Source organism: Jaculus jaculus, chromosome 7 (genome assembly GCF_020740685.1).
Source record: "Jaculus jaculus isolate mJacJac1 chromosome 7, mJacJac1.mat.Y.cur, whole genome shotgun sequence".
NCBI lineage: Eukaryota > Metazoa > Chordata > Mammalia > Rodentia > Dipodidae > Jaculus > Jaculus jaculus.
Genome location: NC_059108.1, coordinates 23,521,625 through 23,538,540, shown reverse-complemented (window position 1 = coordinate 23,538,540; position 16,916 = coordinate 23,521,625). Strand labels below are relative to the sequence as shown.

Genomic DNA, 16,916 nt, shown 5'->3' with positions numbered 1-16,916 from the left:
ATCTGTCTTTCTCTCTGTGTCTGTTGCTCTCAAATAAATAAATAAATAATTTAAAATATATATATATATATATATATATATATATATATATATATATATAAAAACAAAGGTAGATGGCATTGCTGAGGAATGAACTTGAGGTTGTCCTCTGACCTTCACCTGCACACACACACACACAGACACACACACACACACACACACAAACATGCACACACATATGTAAAAAATGAGTAGACAGAAAGGTACATCACATGTTTCTGTACACTTATGCACCTGTGGATATATGTAGGAGTGTGTGCTTTTCAGAGAAGAGATTCTTAATAATGAACTTATGACTTCAAAGGACGTGCTAATTTTCAGAGCTTTTAGAATATATTGTCAAATTGCTCTCCAAAAGAGCTGCATTGATTTGCAACACCATCAGTAATTACCCATTTTTTTTTTTCCTGCAACTTAACCAGAATCGGTTATTATCATTTAAATTTTCTGGAGATTTAATAGGCAATGCAGTACCTAATTGCTTTAATTTACATGTCACTGATTAACTGAGGAAGCCAATCATCTTTCTTTATGTCTGTATTCCTCTTTCTTCACAGGACCAGGTGATTTCTGACACTTTTCTACTCCAACCTCTAACACCGGGAAGCTTGGCGCTTTCAAGAAAACAGCCAATCACAGGCAGTGCACCAGAATCCACAGGGGGAGGAGACTAGTTAGCGGTGGAAAGGACAGCAGGAAGAGGCTGCTGGGTAGGAAGGGAAAAGTACAAATTAGCTAAAGAAAAAAAACACCTAAGGGATCCAGCTCAGTGGTGCATCTTCATTATCATTTAAGGAGTGAGCTGCTTTCTGTCCAGTGATTCAAAACAGCAAGTGAGGGGGTACAGCTCAAACTAGATTGCTTGCCTAACATGCCCAAGGCTTTTGGTTCAATCCCTGTGGAAGGAAGAAAGGAAGGAAAGGAGGAAGGGAAGAAGGGAGAAAGGAAAGAAGGAAGGAGGGAGGTAAGGAAAGGAGAGAATGAGAGGGAGGGAGGGACGAAGTCAGCAAATAAGAGTTCATTCATGAAACATAAGCAAGCTTCATGCACATAACTACTAACTTGGAGACCCTGTTCTTGAAGGCCAATATGGTTTGTCAAGTCTCTTCTGTATTTACTTGGTCTGTTTTAGGCACTTACGCTGATCTCCCTCTCTAGGTCAGTGAATCACATTGAGAATTATAATATTATAAATGATCTATTCAACTAATGGGCTCAATAAAGCAATAAAATATTATAACCATAAAAACAAACAAACAAACAAAAAAACCTGGAGGCTTACCAGATGTGATGGCTTGAATGTAAAATGTCCCTGGTAGCCTCAAATGTGGGTGATGAAACTTCCTACTTGGTCCTGGCTGGTGGAGCCTTGGGAGGCAGAACCTTGCTGGAGGAGATGTGTTGCTAGGGCCAGGCCTTGGGGCTGATTGGTCCAGCCCACTGTGTGTTCAGAACTCACTCAGACTTCTGTCTCTGCTGCTGATCTATGATATGAGCGGGTTGCCGTGCCTTCTCCATCGTAATGAATCTTCCCTTCCAAAGCAAGCCTGACATAATCCCTTCCCTCCCATAAGCTGCTTCTGGTTGGGGGTTCTGCCCCGTTAACAAGAAGGTAACTGCTACACCAGGATACATCATATTTCCTTAAGAAATTTTAGTTTAGTTTTTCCCAGGTCTCTTCCCCAAACTTCTCTATCATGAGAGACTGCAGACAGGCGTTGATAAATCCACACTAGAACATAAGCAAGAGGGACAACAATGTGGGATGAAGTGTGAAATCCTAGCCCTGGACTTCCTACTTTGGGGTGACTTTTGCGAAGGGGTGTGGCACCCTCCCCCCCCCCCCCCTGGGGAAACGGATGCAGCTTTTCCTTCCTGCCCTCTCTAATTGCTAAGTAGCTGTACTCGTTCTGGATGGAGGGAAGCCTGTGCAATCCTTGGCCCAAGGCTTCGACAGGAAGCACGTGAGCTAGGTCTCTGATCATAGCACGCTCAGAAGATCCTTTCTTCCTGCACAAGCATAAGGGTCTGAGGAAACCTGAGACACAGCTCTATTCCATCCCTAGGACCCACATAGACAGCTGGGTGTGGAATGCCTATGCATCACCCTAGTCCTATGGGAGAGCAGAGACCTGAGAATTGCTGGAATTTGGGGGAGCGGGGGAAGGCAAACCCTAGGATCAGTAAGGCTCCAGCTCAAAGAAGAATAGAAGGAAGAGGCCTGGAAGGATGGCTTAGCACTTAAGGTACTTGCCTGCGAAGCCTAAGGACCTATGTTTGACTCTCCAGATCCCAGGTAAGCCAGGTGTACAAAGGTGAGGCAAGTGCAAGGTTGCACATGTCCACTAGGTGGCACAAGTGTCAAGTTCACAAGTTCACTTTCAGAGGCTGAGGCCCTGGTGCACCAATTCTCTCCATCTGTCTCTTACTCCCTAAAATAAAAATGTTTTAAAAAAGAATAGGAGGAAGAGCAATGGACAGATGTTCTGCTCTGGCCACTGCCAGGTAGTTCACCTGTTGCAGGTGAATACAGAGACTCTCACAGGCACATACATGTGCAAATACCCTCCCCACCATATTATACGCACAAGCAAAAATCAAAGACAGAGAGAGAAAGACACACACACACACAGAGAGAGAGGTGCTTCCTTCTCATTGGAATCCCATCTTGAACAAGGGTTTCTTCACTGAAGAGTGACAGAGAGTGGCAAAGGGGTGTTTAGACCTGGAGGAGATGAAGGGCACGGACTTCCTGACAGTGGAAAGACACATTCTTATTCTGTTTTTCTTTATAAAAATACATCTAGTTCTGGATGTGTGTTCAGGAGGAAAGAGTGGAGGAAAATACTGGGAACGCAGCAGTTAAGAAAGGTAGAATGATGGGGGGCAGAGGACTTGCCTCACCTGCCCTAGGTTCAAGCCCTGGTACCACAAAAATCAGTAAATGACAAGACGGGACAAAGAGGGTAGAGCATGTGTGCGACCCTGTCTCCCGTTTCTACCACCCTGCCCCCCACAAAAGATAGCCCAGGGGAACCACTGTTTTCCTGGGTTCACTCGTTCGCTGATCAGAACCACAGACAGGGTCTGTGAGCGCCCCAAAAATCCACCTCCCCACCTTCCTCAGCTTGAGGCCTTCCTAACACCAGGGCTTGTGGATGAGTGGATTCTGTCTGAAAGCACCACATGATCTGAGTCCAGCAACTTCTTCCACGCGAAGTATTCCTTTGACCCCCAGACCTCAGGCTCATGGTTTATTGTTTATGTTTGGGTGTTTGTAGAGCATTCTCGTCCTCTGTCTCCCTCTCCTCATTCTCTTTTTCTTTTCTTCTTTCTTTTCTTTTGTGAGTCAAAGCCCCATGCAGCCCAGACTCTCACAGGCACATACATGTGCAAATACCCTCGCCTCTAATAACTATGTAGTTGAGGATGATGACCTTGAACTTTTCATCGCCCGGTCTCCACCTGCCACGTGCTGGGATTACAGGACCACACCACCACACCCTGCATGGTAGGACTTTTTAAAGAGAAAGGGTCCCGGGCTGAAGGGACAAGAACACTACATTCACTCAGTTCTATCCTGGAAGCAAGCATGTGTCCTGTCTGTCTGTATTCCCAGCATCCCATGACAATGTCATGTTTATGCCTTACCCAGGTATGCCCTCACCCTAGCCAGGCACCAACACACACACTCTAGAGTTGTCTTCCCTTACTTTCATGTTATCCATACCCCTGCTGACGACGGTTCACCACACCCAACACCTGCGACCCTTCCCTAAACTCAGCCAGCACTCCTGGAACGGATAGCATTCCTTCTTTACTTTGCTAAATCATAAGGTCTTTAGGATGAGGATTTAAGAGTCATTTACCTGTATTTTGACTTATGTACCAAGACAGTACCTAGTACATAGTGGGCATTTAATAGCAATTATTGAATAAACAAGTACTCTGTTGAAGCCTCAAGTCTGAATTCCTAAAAAAAAAACAAACCCACAAATCTTTAAATATTGCAGGTATTTCAGATCAATCCAAGTTAACAAAGACGGTAATTATTTAATCCTACTAATCTTTGCAAAAAGAATACCAGCTCAAATGAAACCATTATGCCCACAATCTACTTCCCAGTGACTAGGGACACTCACTGGTGTGCAGCAAAGGAAACTGAGGCACGGGTCATCCAGCAGTCTGCTCCTGGATTATAACTCTGTCATCTGCTTCTAGGATGTAAGCTTGTGGGCTGATGCACCTTGGACTGATGAATTCAGGTCAGAGAGACAAGTGGCTAAACTTTCGTCTTTCGTGTTCAACAGTGCCCAGAGTTGATAGAGCAAATCGCTGCAGTCCCTGCACCTGTATGTCATAAAAAAGTCTTCTCAGCTTCTGGGAATGATGAGAACACCCTTCAGCTTGGGCTGGGCTCAGTGGGAGAGAGAGGGCTTGCAAAGCGGCGCAAAGCCCTGGGTTCTGCCCCAGCACTAAAAAGAAAGAAAGATAATAGATAGATGCTGGATGATAAAAAAAAGCATCAATTGATGCCTTTGATTCCAGCACTCAGGAGGCAGAAGCAGGAGGATCGCTGTGAGTTCAATGACACCCTGAGACTGCATAGTGAATTCCAGGTCAGCCTGGGCTAGAGTGAGACTCTACCTTGAAAAAAAGAAAACAATAGGAGCATAAAAATGTTTCTTCCTCTTACTGGAATCAGGGGGCGTTGGCTGTGAGAAGAGCAGGATGAAGCCACTGACAGGCTGACCCATAGAACATGCCCAGTGGAGCCTGGCGCTTGCTGCGGACAGCCCCAGGGGATTCTCAGAAAGACACCTTCATCATACATTCAAGGGCCTGGTGCAAATGGACAAGAGTGACAGGCCAGCACTGAAGTTGTGTAACACTTTGGTATAAGCACTAGACCAAGAAACAGCCAGGGACTCTGCTGGCCGGTCTTACCTGAAGCCTTTGGGGTAGGGGATGTACCTGGTCCTACCTGTGATGTACCTGAGAAATGTCACCGTTCATGGGAACTGTCAAAGCATCTGAAGAGGCTAAGGGTTAGCCAAACCTTTCTCCTGAAAAGATGATTCTATAGCCAGACCCACTGACTGTGGTACAGGTTAGAGGAGAAATCTAGGGCTCTAGAGCTGAATGATTTCTGTCTCTGTGCCTTAGAGCTGTGTGTCTCTGAGTAAATGGCCCAGCCTTTCTGAACCCAGCCTGTTGGTGAAATAAACTGGATATAATGACACTTGCTCTGTTGGAAGACTATTATGGGGTTATAATGGATCTGCAGACAGACCAAGAAGAGAGTTCACTGCTAACCTCAAATTCCATTCACTTAAAAAAAATATATTTATTTACTTGAGAGAGAGACAGAGAGAGAGAAAATGGGCATACCAGGGCCTCCAGGCACTGCAAACGAACTCCAGATACATGTGACACTTTGTGCGTCTGACTTTTCACGGGTTCCGGGGGATGGAACCTGGGTCCTTTGGCTTTGTCAGCAAGCGCTTTAACCACTAAGCCATCTCTCCAGCCCCTCATTCAGCTTTGACACTGGCCCTTCACCAAACCACACTCATCTTCACTTAGTTCATCTGAAAACTGCAGATCAAAACGGACCCTTCACCCTAGGGCTAAATGACGTGACAGATAGAAGCACAAATGCTCAAGAGGCTGTGCGCTACGCCTCTTAAAGAATATTTCTTGAAGGACTGCAGATGTAGCTCAGTAGGTGGAGTGCTTGCCTAATGTGTTCAAAACCCCACATAAACCAAGCATGGCGGTGCACTCCTCCGATCCCACTACTTGGGAGGTAGAGGCAGAAGCCTCAGAAGTTCAAGGTCATCCTCAGCTACATAGAAAGTTCAAAACAAGTCTGTCTGGCATGACCCCCTGCCTCAAAAAAAAAAAAAAAAAAAAACCATACATTGATAGGTGCTCAGTGAATAGAAGCTGGGGGATCAGAACAGAGGTCCCCGAGAGCTGCTTACCATGGTGCCCAGTGACGCTCCCAATCCAGCGCTTCTGTTGGATCCACAGCATCTCTGGAAGCTGGTCTTGTAGTGGTTGGGATGCTCCACAGAGAAATCAGTAACGAATCACAGGCCTCCACACAGGAAAGAAACTGCTGAAGCCTCAGCCGACCAGAGATTAAAAGTACAAGCCTGTTCCTGACGGGAGTGAGCAGGACTTGCCTAGGGATGCTCATCTCAGATGCTAAGCTCTTGAGAGCTCAACCTGAAGCGTCTCCCAGAGGTACCAACGCACCAGAAGAGCCATGCTGCCCACGCCGAAGCCATGCCCGGGGGAGCAGAGAGCAGCCCAGCATCACAGAACTGGTCCGTCACCTGGAGAGGGGCGGTTTGAGTATCTTGGAGGAACCTTGCATTTATCATCTCTTTCCATTGATTCCCACTTCAAATGCCCTTCAGAGGGGTTAGCTGGGTCTGATTCTTTTCTACAACTGGATGAGGTAGAGGCCAAAATGCCTGCAAATCACTCATCCCTTCACCCAAGCGTCTGTCTGCGTGACGTCATCCTTGTGAGGATGCCATGAGCTAAGTGTGCCAGGCCTGTTCCCAGAAGGTCAGGCCATAAGTGCATTACCAGAACCCTGAACTTGGCTTTGGAGATGCTCTTAGGCTCCTGTCGGAAGACTGCTTCATACATGAGACTTTCCAGCGAGGGGTCTCTAATTAAACCAGTTTGAATAGCATCCAGGAAAGACCTTCCTCAACCAGTGCTTGACCCCCATAATGCTGTTGAGTGGTACCCACTGTTCCTTTTCAGACCCAGACATGCTATTTCTTGAGTATTGCTTGCAATAAAAGACGCGAAATCCAGGAGCTAGAAAGATAGCTCCTAAAATAAATAAGATACTTGCCTTGCAAACATAAGGACTGGAGTTTGATCCCCAGTACCCAAATAGAAATACTGACTATGCACTGGTAATTGCAGCGCAGAGGAGGCACAGACAGGAAGATTCCGGAGCTCCCTGGCCAGCCAGACTAGCTTAATTGGTGAGCTCCTGGCCAATAAGAGACCCTGTCCCAAAAAAAAGGGGGGACAGGTGGATGGCATTCCTAAGGAATGATACCTAAATCTGTCCTCTGGCTTGCATACATATATATGTACACACACATACACTTGGATCTGCACACATATGAACACCCATCACATATTAAGAGAGAGAGAGAGAAAGAAAACCCAGTCACTAGCCAGAGCTCATGAATGGTGCCTGAGGCAGCTCTGACAGACCTGGCAACTTCAATGTAAAATTGGGAGTACAGATAAATAAACACAATAAACTCAAGGGAAGGGTATGGTAGACTACCCCCTCACCGGGCTGAAGTGTGGCAGTCCACTACAGAGATGTGACTTGTGGTTAAGAACGTGATTATGAACTTATCAATGACAGAAGCTGAAACATGTCACTGATTTGAGTGTCTAGACACAGGACACCCTCCTGAAAGCACGTGGGCCACTTGTGTCTCCCCCAACTTGGGCAAGGTGTCCTGTTGAGCCCTTTCCTGTCCATCTCCTGGCACCCACATCTCTGAGCTCTTCCTACTCCAGTCCTCATTTTTTTTTCTTTTCACAATTTTTATTAACATTTTCCATGATTATATAAAATATCCCATGGTAATACCCTCCCTTCCCCCTCCCCACACTATCCCCTTTGAAATTCCATCTCCATCATATCAGTCCTCATTTTTGCTACCTCCTACGTGGTGAGACGGAACACTCAGAGAGGCAGGGGCTTGCTGAAGCCCCCCCTTTCTGAAACAGGGCTTTGAGGTATTTTCCAAAGCTAGATGCTCTGTGAATCCCATGTAGAAGGGACATGTGTTCAGGATGAGAAAAAAAAAAAGAAAAAAAACAACCAGTCTCCAGAATAGATGATTTCCATAATTATGCTTCCCAAGCCTTTGCCACCATTCAGCTGACAGTTCTTGTCTGTGCCCTGCCAAGTGGGCTTGCTCTGGCTTTCTCATACCAGGCCCCAACCCCTCCCCATTTTGTCAACCACATACACCCACACTCTCCCATTTCACAATAAGCAAATGGTTAAAAAAAAAAAAACACTGTTTTTTTTTTTTTCACGCAGCAGATGGTAGGTCTCAGAAACTTGCTGGAAATTAGGCTTTCTGATTTTCTAATAAATTTCAGCATCTCACACAAAAAGGACAAGCTCATTTTGATTCTGACTTAAGTACCATATGGCACGTCACCCGTGGAACGTGGCAGCTTCATCCTCGGGGGTCACAAGGAAGGGAGGATCTTCCCATGACGAGGGCCACTGTGGAGAAACCAGTTGGATTCCTCAGTGAATACCATTTGATAGTAATATTGTATATGGCAGAGGAGTAATTAACCCTCTTTTATGGTATGTGCTAATTTTCTCTGCCAGTTTCCCTAATTACAGCTGCCACCCAAAGGACTACTCTCTGTAAATACTCTATAAACACCAGCAAAGAAACAGACAGTGTATGCATGAAGCAAACGGGTCCTGCGTTTCGAAGCTGTCTGGAAAATTGGCTGACATTTCATGTTTTTCAATTGCATAAATAGCCAGGGAGGAACTGTCACTGTTTGGAAATACCCTTCCCTCTTCCATGACATCATGGGCCTTCCTGCCTAAGCTGTGATAGTCATTTTAAAGGATTAAAAAAAAAAAAAAAAAAAAAAAAAAAAAACCTTACTTTTGTTGATTTTAAGTGAATACTCCCATGGGTTCTGAGAAATATTAACTCACATCCTAATAAAGATTCAGAGCATCTCCATCCTTTTAGAAAGCTTCCTGGTGCCCTTTTTCTGCTAGCCCCTATCATCTCAGCTACAGCTGCTGTCACTATCACTATCGTTAAACCTGGCTTTTAAATGTTACACACCCCGAATCCAACAGTAGACGTACTGCTGAGTCGGCCTTTCTAACTTTGAGCTCATGTTTGATGCGCCGAGTTCAGACCATTCTCCAAATGAGACGTATGTATGTTAAACACAGCTTCTTTGCATACGTCTTGGATGACACGTAATTAGACCCAGCAAGACAGTTTCTGCGCAATGTACAAAGGGAAACACAAACCTCTTATTTTCCACAGAACCGTGGGGAAGCTACCGCACAGAGGTCACCAGCGTAAGTTGTTATTGTTTAAGGAGCTAAATGAGAGGGAGGATGCAAGGTCAAGGCTCTAGAAAGAAAATCTCACCCTGATGTGGTTTGGTTGCGTGTGCTGACTGCATTTGTAGGAAGATAGCTGCCTTCCTTTTACTGGAGAGCCCTCTTGTGGAGGGATTCATGTGACCCTCTTGGCTTCCAGCCAAGTCTACAACTGCTCGGGCAGCTGCCCTCCCAGGTCAGAGGGGCTGAGGCTAAACTTGCGAGGCTCCAAGAGGCCCTTTGGGTTACCTCCCCTCCCCCCGCACACACACCCCATACAGGCCTAATGGGTCCCTGGAACTCTCATTCTGTTGACTGTAGCACTGAAAATTTCTGCCAAAACAAGAGCAGGACCTATTCCTTGGCTGATCAGACTAGCTAAATTACCAAGAAGGTCATCCAGGCGTTTAATCCCAGCACTCGGGAGGCAGAGAGGTAGGAGGATCGCCATGAGTTCGAGGCCACCCTGAGACTACCTAGTGAATTCCAGGTCAGCTTGAACTAGAGTGGAACCCTACCTCGAAAAACCAACCAAACAACAAAGAAAAGGTTAGTATAGCACATAAACTTTGTGCATCAGACACACAATAAGGAATAAATTTCCATATGAGGGATGCCAACTGGTCTATGTGGGGGGAGACCTCCATCACTCACGTCCAGGGAATAAAAAAAAAAAATGACAACGGTGTTCAGTTTCACTTGAATTTCACTGGTTTAGCTCTCCTGGTATGACAAACATCCCACTGAAAGTGGCATCGGGTGCTGACGACTTGGCCAAGGGAAGGGCTGTGGTCATGTGCCAGGGACAGGTGGGCTTGCCTGTGGTCTCATCTACCTGGGAAACTGAGGGGAGAATATTGTTCCAGCCAAGACTGGGCAACATAGCAAGACCCCATCTCTAAAACAAAACAAATCAAAAAATGTGCCACAAGTGAGTTGGGGTGGTTGCGCACCTGAAGTCCCAGTACTAGGGAGGCTGAGGCAAGAGGATGATGAGTTCTGTCTAGTCTGTGCTTCTTTTTCTGAGACCCTGGAGAGAGAGAGAGAGAGGAGGAGGAGGAGGAGAAAGAAGCTTAGGAGATAGCTAAGTTGGTAAATAGCTTATCCCACAAGCACTGAGAACCTGGGTTGCATCCCTAGAACCCAAGTAAAATGCCTGGAATGGTGGTATGCATCTGTCATCCCAGCGCTGGGGAGCGGCCCAGGACGATCTCTGGTGCACACTGGCTAATTGGCAAACTTCCGGCCAATGAGAGACAGCCTGTGGACAGCATAGCACCCGAGGATGACATCCAAGGTTTTTCTCTGGCCTCCACGTGCACACTCATCCACGTGAGCATCCCTGTGCAGCCACACCCATGTGAACACACACACACACCCCAATAAGCAAAACTCAAAGCCAAAGTCGCCACAGATTGCTCTGAGGAATTGCAACTTTATTAGGAACTTTAGCCTGCAGAAACTTGGGGATGACTTAATAGGAAAAATCATCCAAACAACAATTCCAGAGGACCAGGTAGTTTGTTTTCCTAAATGTTCATCATAGCAAGTGCCCGTTGTCCCCTTGTCAAATCAGCTGCGAGAATAACGGCTCACGTAAAGCGCTCCTCTCAGCCTCAGCGAGCTGGTACAACGCCCTCTACTGGTGTGGGGAAAGGCGAGAATATGGGTGACTTGATTTGGTTCTGTCTAATCTTCATTCCTCTTTGCCACAATCCTGTAACACTGATCCTATTATCATTAACCCACTTGAAAGACAAAAACCTGGGAACACCAAGAAGTTAAGCGGCTCCCCTAGGCTCTCGCATTAGCTGGGGTCAGAGCTGGCCTTCACCTAGAGGCCATATTCTATGCTGCCCCAAAGGGGGAGGGGGAATGGAGGTGGAGGGAGGGCTCAATCGCTCTCTTTTTTTTCTGGAAGCAGCTCAGGCCTGTCGTGGAGCAAGGTGATATTCACACACACACACACACACACACACACACACACACACACAGTCCCCTTTCAGGAAAATCAATTCTCTAGATTATCTGGAACACCCCCCCCCCATTTTTTTCCCACCTGCCACGCTTTGATTTCTATGTGGGCTTCCGTTCAACCTTGAGAAGAAAATAGGCTATGAATGTGGAACGCCTTAGAACCCAGGAACCAACGAGAACTAAAGCTTTCCCGTAGTGTGGAAACCTGCTAACGAACGCCATGTGATTCCATGTGACCAGCTGGGCTTACTGACCGGACATCTGTGTATCCTTAGGGCCAGTGTCCAGTGAATGTGGATGTCCGCTTTTCGGTTTGGATTTAAAATTTTCAGGGCTAGGGATTGTTGGGTTCCAAGCGCCACCCTGTGGCCCAAAGGCCTTCACACAAACGGGCTGCTGTGTGGTTAATTGGTCCCCAGGAAGGGATGCCAGAGTGTGTGGTTTCCGGGGCCAGCAAATCCTGACCATGTCGAGGAGCGAGACTCAGAGGGAGGGCTCCACTGAGCATGAGAAAGTCTCCACATGGCAGAACCCTTGTGGTGGTTTGATTCAGGTGTCCCCCATGAACTTAGGTGTTCCGAATGCTAGGTTCCCAGCTGATGGAGATTTGGGAATTAACGCCTCTTGGAGGCCGTGTATAGTTGAGGGCAGGCTTAGGGTTGTTATAACCAGTTGTCCTGTGCCAGTGTTGGGCACACTCTCCTGTTGCTATTGTCCACCTTCTGTTGGCAGGCGGTGATGTCCACCCTCTCCTCATGCCGTAACTTTTCCCTGCCATCATGGAGCTTCCCCTCTAGTCTGTAAGCCAAAATAAACCCTTCCCCCCCACCCCCCGCCCAAAAGCTGCTCTTGGTCAGGTGATTTCCGCCAGCAATGCGAACCTGATCGCAGCAGCCCTCCACATAAGTTGTAGCTCTAGGCTTCGGCAGGCATGGCCATCTTGTAACTGCAATGTGAATGTCTGCCTTTACATATTACATTTGGAAAGCAAATAAGATAGATGGTAATACAGCAAACAGCACCAGGACACTCCTACGAGGGTGCATTTAGAAACCAAAGCCACCCACCTTCACGTTTAATAAAAATCGGGAGAAGCCAATGGCAAGCCAGGTAATATGGTGACCATAGATCAGGAGAGACAGGGCGTGTGAAGGGGTGGAGGGGGTACATAAGGAGGCGCAGCAGACATGTCAGGAGGAGGAGGGGGAGGGGGAGTGTGAGGAGGTGCGGGGTGTTGTCCATTGAGGTCACATCACTGTCACTTGTGTCCGATGCTTTTTGAAAGTCTGGCAATCGTAGTGGCTATAATACTCACTGTGCTCACTGTGTTCCAGCCTCTGCAGTTTGTGGTTCGGGCCCTATTCTCCTCTCAGGGAGCCGGGCACAGGCAAGCGACACATCCAGGGTGGTCCATGCAGTGGGTACAGGCGCTGAGCTTGCAGGCAGACATGCGACTGACTCCATCCAAAACCACTTCTTACCACAAACTGGTTCACTGCCATCTTCTCTAACATGATTCTCTTAGAAGATCACTCTTCCTGTAGTGATGCTCGTGACATTTTAGGATGTCCCCTGTCATAGCCATTTTGAATGTGTGCGGTAAAACTTCCCAATATCTTGCATGATAGCGAATGAACATTCTTTCATTACGACCATGGTCGATCAGCCCTGTAGAACAGGCGCTTGAGCATGTGGCAAGTGGCTGAATCCTGCCGTGGCACCGTAAGAAGTAGCACATCCAGGTGTGTCACCTCACACCTGTCCTCCTAATATGGGAGTGATAACACACAGAGCCTGAGGCGAGAGGATCACGAGTTTGAGGGCAAGCTTGGTGTCATCTCATGATGATGATGGCGGTGGTGATAGGCATAATGACACATGCCAGCAATTCTAGCACTCAGAAGGTGGAGGCAGGAGGGTCTCAAGTTCAAGGCCAGTCTCATCTACATATCTATTTTGAAGCCAACTTGGATTACATGAGATCCTGTCAAAATTTAAAAAAAAAAAATCAAAATAACAGCAGCAACAATAATTGCAATAAGAATAATAAACAATAACTGTTACAATCCTATCCAATTTACCTTTGTAAAGTAAAGTAAGGCCTGAACAGCTCCAGTCATCTGTCATGTAGTCAGGGCTTAGATCTACAGCTCGGACAAGCCTGGGGCATCTTGGTAACTGATAAAGGAGTGCTCCTGACTGGAAGTCCCTCCTCACCTGCACTCCATGCAGGACTGGGGCAGAGTACCTAAGGGACATAAAGATCTGGGGCTCCCCTTCTGCTCTCAGCTACCCTCAGGAGGGCATGGGCTTTAGACACAGCGAAATAAGGTAGGGTATTATTAAGTAGAGTCGTTGAGGTCTCCGGATGGCACAACCCCGTGCTTAATCAAAATCGAAACAGCCTCCCTTAGATTCCCTGAAGCGAGCCTCACCAGCCAGCATTGCAGGACCCCTGTACCACCTTGCCTCCCGCCATCTGCGCTCCATCCTCCCATCCTTGGAGATTCCCTATGGCTTGTTAGCCTGCTTCTCCTGCCACCTGGTTAGTTCCTTCTCTGCCTTCCTCTTAATGTCACTCAAGTGCTCCAGACCCCCTTTCTCGTCCAACTTTCCCCATCTCAAGTCTCACTCGGTAGCTTGATGACTTATCACCCATGGCTTCCGGTTACATCTCTATACTGATTGCTCCCAGGATACACTCTAGACCCACCCACTCCCCTGACTTCATACACAGATCTCATTTCCCACTTGTGACCACCGGATGGAGGCCTGCAGAAAGCTCTCCGCCCATCTGCTGCAGTTTTTATGCCAAAGGTCCCCAAAAGTCCATGTGGTAACAGCTTGGTTCCCCAGGGTTGTGCTACAGGAAATACTGTAGACATTTAGGGGGAAGGCCCTTGTGGAAGAGCCTTAGATCATCAGGGATGTGCCCTCAAAGGAGACTGTGGGACCTCAGCTCCTTTCCTCTCTCTTGCTTCCTGGAGCCTGGTGGGATGTCACACACTTGTAACCCCAGCATCTGGGAGATGGAGACAGGAGGAAAAGGAATTCTAGGTCATACTTCACTACATAGCAAGTTCAGAGTCAGATGGAACTACATGAGACCCCATCCCAAATAAGGGGAGAAGGCAAGGGAGAGAGAGAAAGGAAGGACATGGTAACAAACTTTGTTCACTCATGTAAGTTGTCGGTCAGTACATCAGCAAGTTCTTATTGGTGGTTCCAGGCACTGGGGACAGTTTGAACAGGGAAACTAAGCTCTCCCATGTGGGGAACTCACGATCTAATGGAAGTGTCTTTTGAAGGGAGGAAGAGAGGGGAATAGATGACCGTGGAGCATTGTGGAAAATGAAGCCACGAGAGCTGCATGAAATTTCCCCAAGCCAACATCCCCTGACTACTCAGACTTCCCCATGACAAGCTTTCAGTGAAATCAAGGGCCTCCTGCACAGTTCCCCACCCCCGCCACCATCCTGATCAGCTTGCAATCCCTTGATTAATGTGTGTCCCTTGCGCTGGACTAAATGGTCAGGCGAAGCTCTGTTTATATGATGACCCCAGACACACAGGTCTAGAGCAAGTGCCCAGCGCTTTGTCAAATGGCAAACAAATGGGTGAATGCAGATATTTCCATATCTCCCCTGAGAGAAAGTCCACCCAGTGTCGGCATCTTGTGCAACCCATGAAGTCTGTACGATGTCAGCATCTCTGGCTGAAGGCAAGAGTCCCCTTGGATATAGGTGAGCTTCAAGATCTACCCTTAGAGTTGGATCTTGCCACACCTGGCCAATTCTAAGCGTGAATGCTATGCCCTGAGAAGAGAACTCAAAAGGATGGAGAAACTGATGAGAGTGTCAGATAAGAGCAGATGAAGGGCATGAAAGTGTAGCTTCCTGAGGACAGACAGTTCAGACTGTCCCTTTCCTGGAGATTCCCTCACCTCTCCCTCCAACTTTACCACCTCTCCTGAGAGCTCTGCACTCACCTCTACCCTCTCTATCTCGAGATCAGATCCTCCTTGGTATCAAGAGTGCCCATGCCACTTCCCCACATGCAGTGTCAGCCCTCAGCAACTTTCTTCCGAGTTTTAACTCTATCTTTTAATACTGTAAGCCTGCATCAAAACCTTCCCCAAATCTCAGGCTACATGAGATTTCTGCCTTCTCAGAGGCAGGTAGAGAGATGCTCAAAGCAGCAGCAGAGCTCTGTATGGTTTGATCTGAGTTCAACCTCTCTTTCTCTCCTTCAAGTCAGGAGTTGCTGAGGGGCAAAAGTGCATCCTCTACATAACACAGCAGTTATGTCATAAAGTTATATAACCAAGATCTGAGGGAAGGTTAATATAGAACTATGGCCCATTCCTCATCTTTACACAGTGCTGTGTTCTTCCACTTGGGAATTTTATAAAGTCTTTCTAAAATTTGAATCTGTACAATTACCTTACCTGAGGGGAGGAATGAGTTTATTTTGGCTTACAGTCTTGAAGGGAAGTCTCACCATGGCAGGGAAAGCAAGGTGGAGCACTGGCTGGACACCACATCTTGTCACATCCGCGTGTGAGTCCGAGGCCAGCCTGAGACTGCATAGTGAATTCCAGGTCAGCCTTGGCTAGAAGGAGACCCTACCTCAAAAAAGAAGGAGAGAGAATAGTAGGGAAGGGGGAGAAGGAATTCAGCAAAGGGTAGTGGAGTTCAAAAAAGGACATGTAAGTTTTAAGAAAGATTTTATTTAAATAAAAGAAATAATCAAGTCAACTTGATTTTCTGAATTGACTGTTACATGTTTGACTCATCTCAAATCCCAGTAGATACTAACCAAGATCCACCAGACAGAGTCCAGGCCTTACAATTTATTACCAGCCTCAAAGACATTCAAAGTCATCCTCTCAAACAAGCCAGTGGCATGTTTTCAAACCACGGAAGGGCTCAGGCTGGCTGTGTGTACATAGTCCCATGAAAGACAAAGATACCAAACATGAAGCAAAACAGAAAGGAACAGCCTCATGTCCCATAAAGAATAAATGCTCATGTTGGAGGGATGGCTTAGCGGCTAAGGTGTTTGCCTGCAAAGCCAAAGGCCCTAGGTTTGATTCCCCAGGACCCATGTTAGCCAGATGCACAGGGGGCCCATGCATCTGGAGTTCGTTTGCAGTGGCTGGAGGCCCTGGCGTGCCCATTATCATTCTCTCTCTCTCCCTCTCTGTCAAATAAATAAATAAAAACAAAATATATTTTTTTAAAAAAGAATAAGTGCTAGAAAAGAAAAACAACAAAACAGGACTCCAAACATCCTTTCTGTCCTATTTATTTTTTCTTATCTATAAAAGGAAAGTGTATACAGTGCCTTCCCCCCACATCAGGGCAGCCCTATGATCAACTGGAGCCTGATAGGAGCAGAGTGGAGACCTTCATCCTGAGGTCATCCTCCACAGAGAACTTTAAACATGAGACTTCAAACAAGGCCACATCTGGGGAAAGAAAGATCCCTGGGGATAAGTTATAGCTTTTAATGCAGTTTATACTCCCAAACATTTACATTTATTTCTCAGCCAGGCTTCTGGCTAGAGGTGGGTTAGCACAGCAAAAACAAAATCCTGAAAGAAACCTCCAAAACATTGACATTGGCACTCCAAAATTAATAAAGAGAAGTATTAAAACATTTCCAAAATGTTTTCATTCTGAAATGTATTGATATAAAATTTCTAAGGATTCTGAAGACTTACTAGTGATTTTCTTTTCCC

The 16,916-nt window shown here is 46.7% G+C and overlaps 1 protein-coding gene across 1 annotated transcript in view; it reads right to left on the bottom strand.

Annotated features, from left to right (window-relative positions):
* The window catches only part of LOC101597894 (guanylate cyclase soluble subunit beta-2-like), a 69,697-nt gene extending 56,868 nt beyond the window's left edge, over nt 1-12,829 (bottom strand). The window contains exons 1-2 of the mRNA XM_045155537.1: nt 12,824-12,829; nt 1,698-1,771 (exon numbers count right to left, since the gene is read on the bottom strand). Of these exons, the coding sequence (XP_045011472.1) occupies nt 1,698-1,771; nt 12,824-12,829 (80 nt within the window). The remainder of the gene's footprint in view (nt 1-1,697; nt 1,772-12,823) is intronic.
* Nucleotides 12,830-16,916: the final 4,087 nt, after the last annotated feature.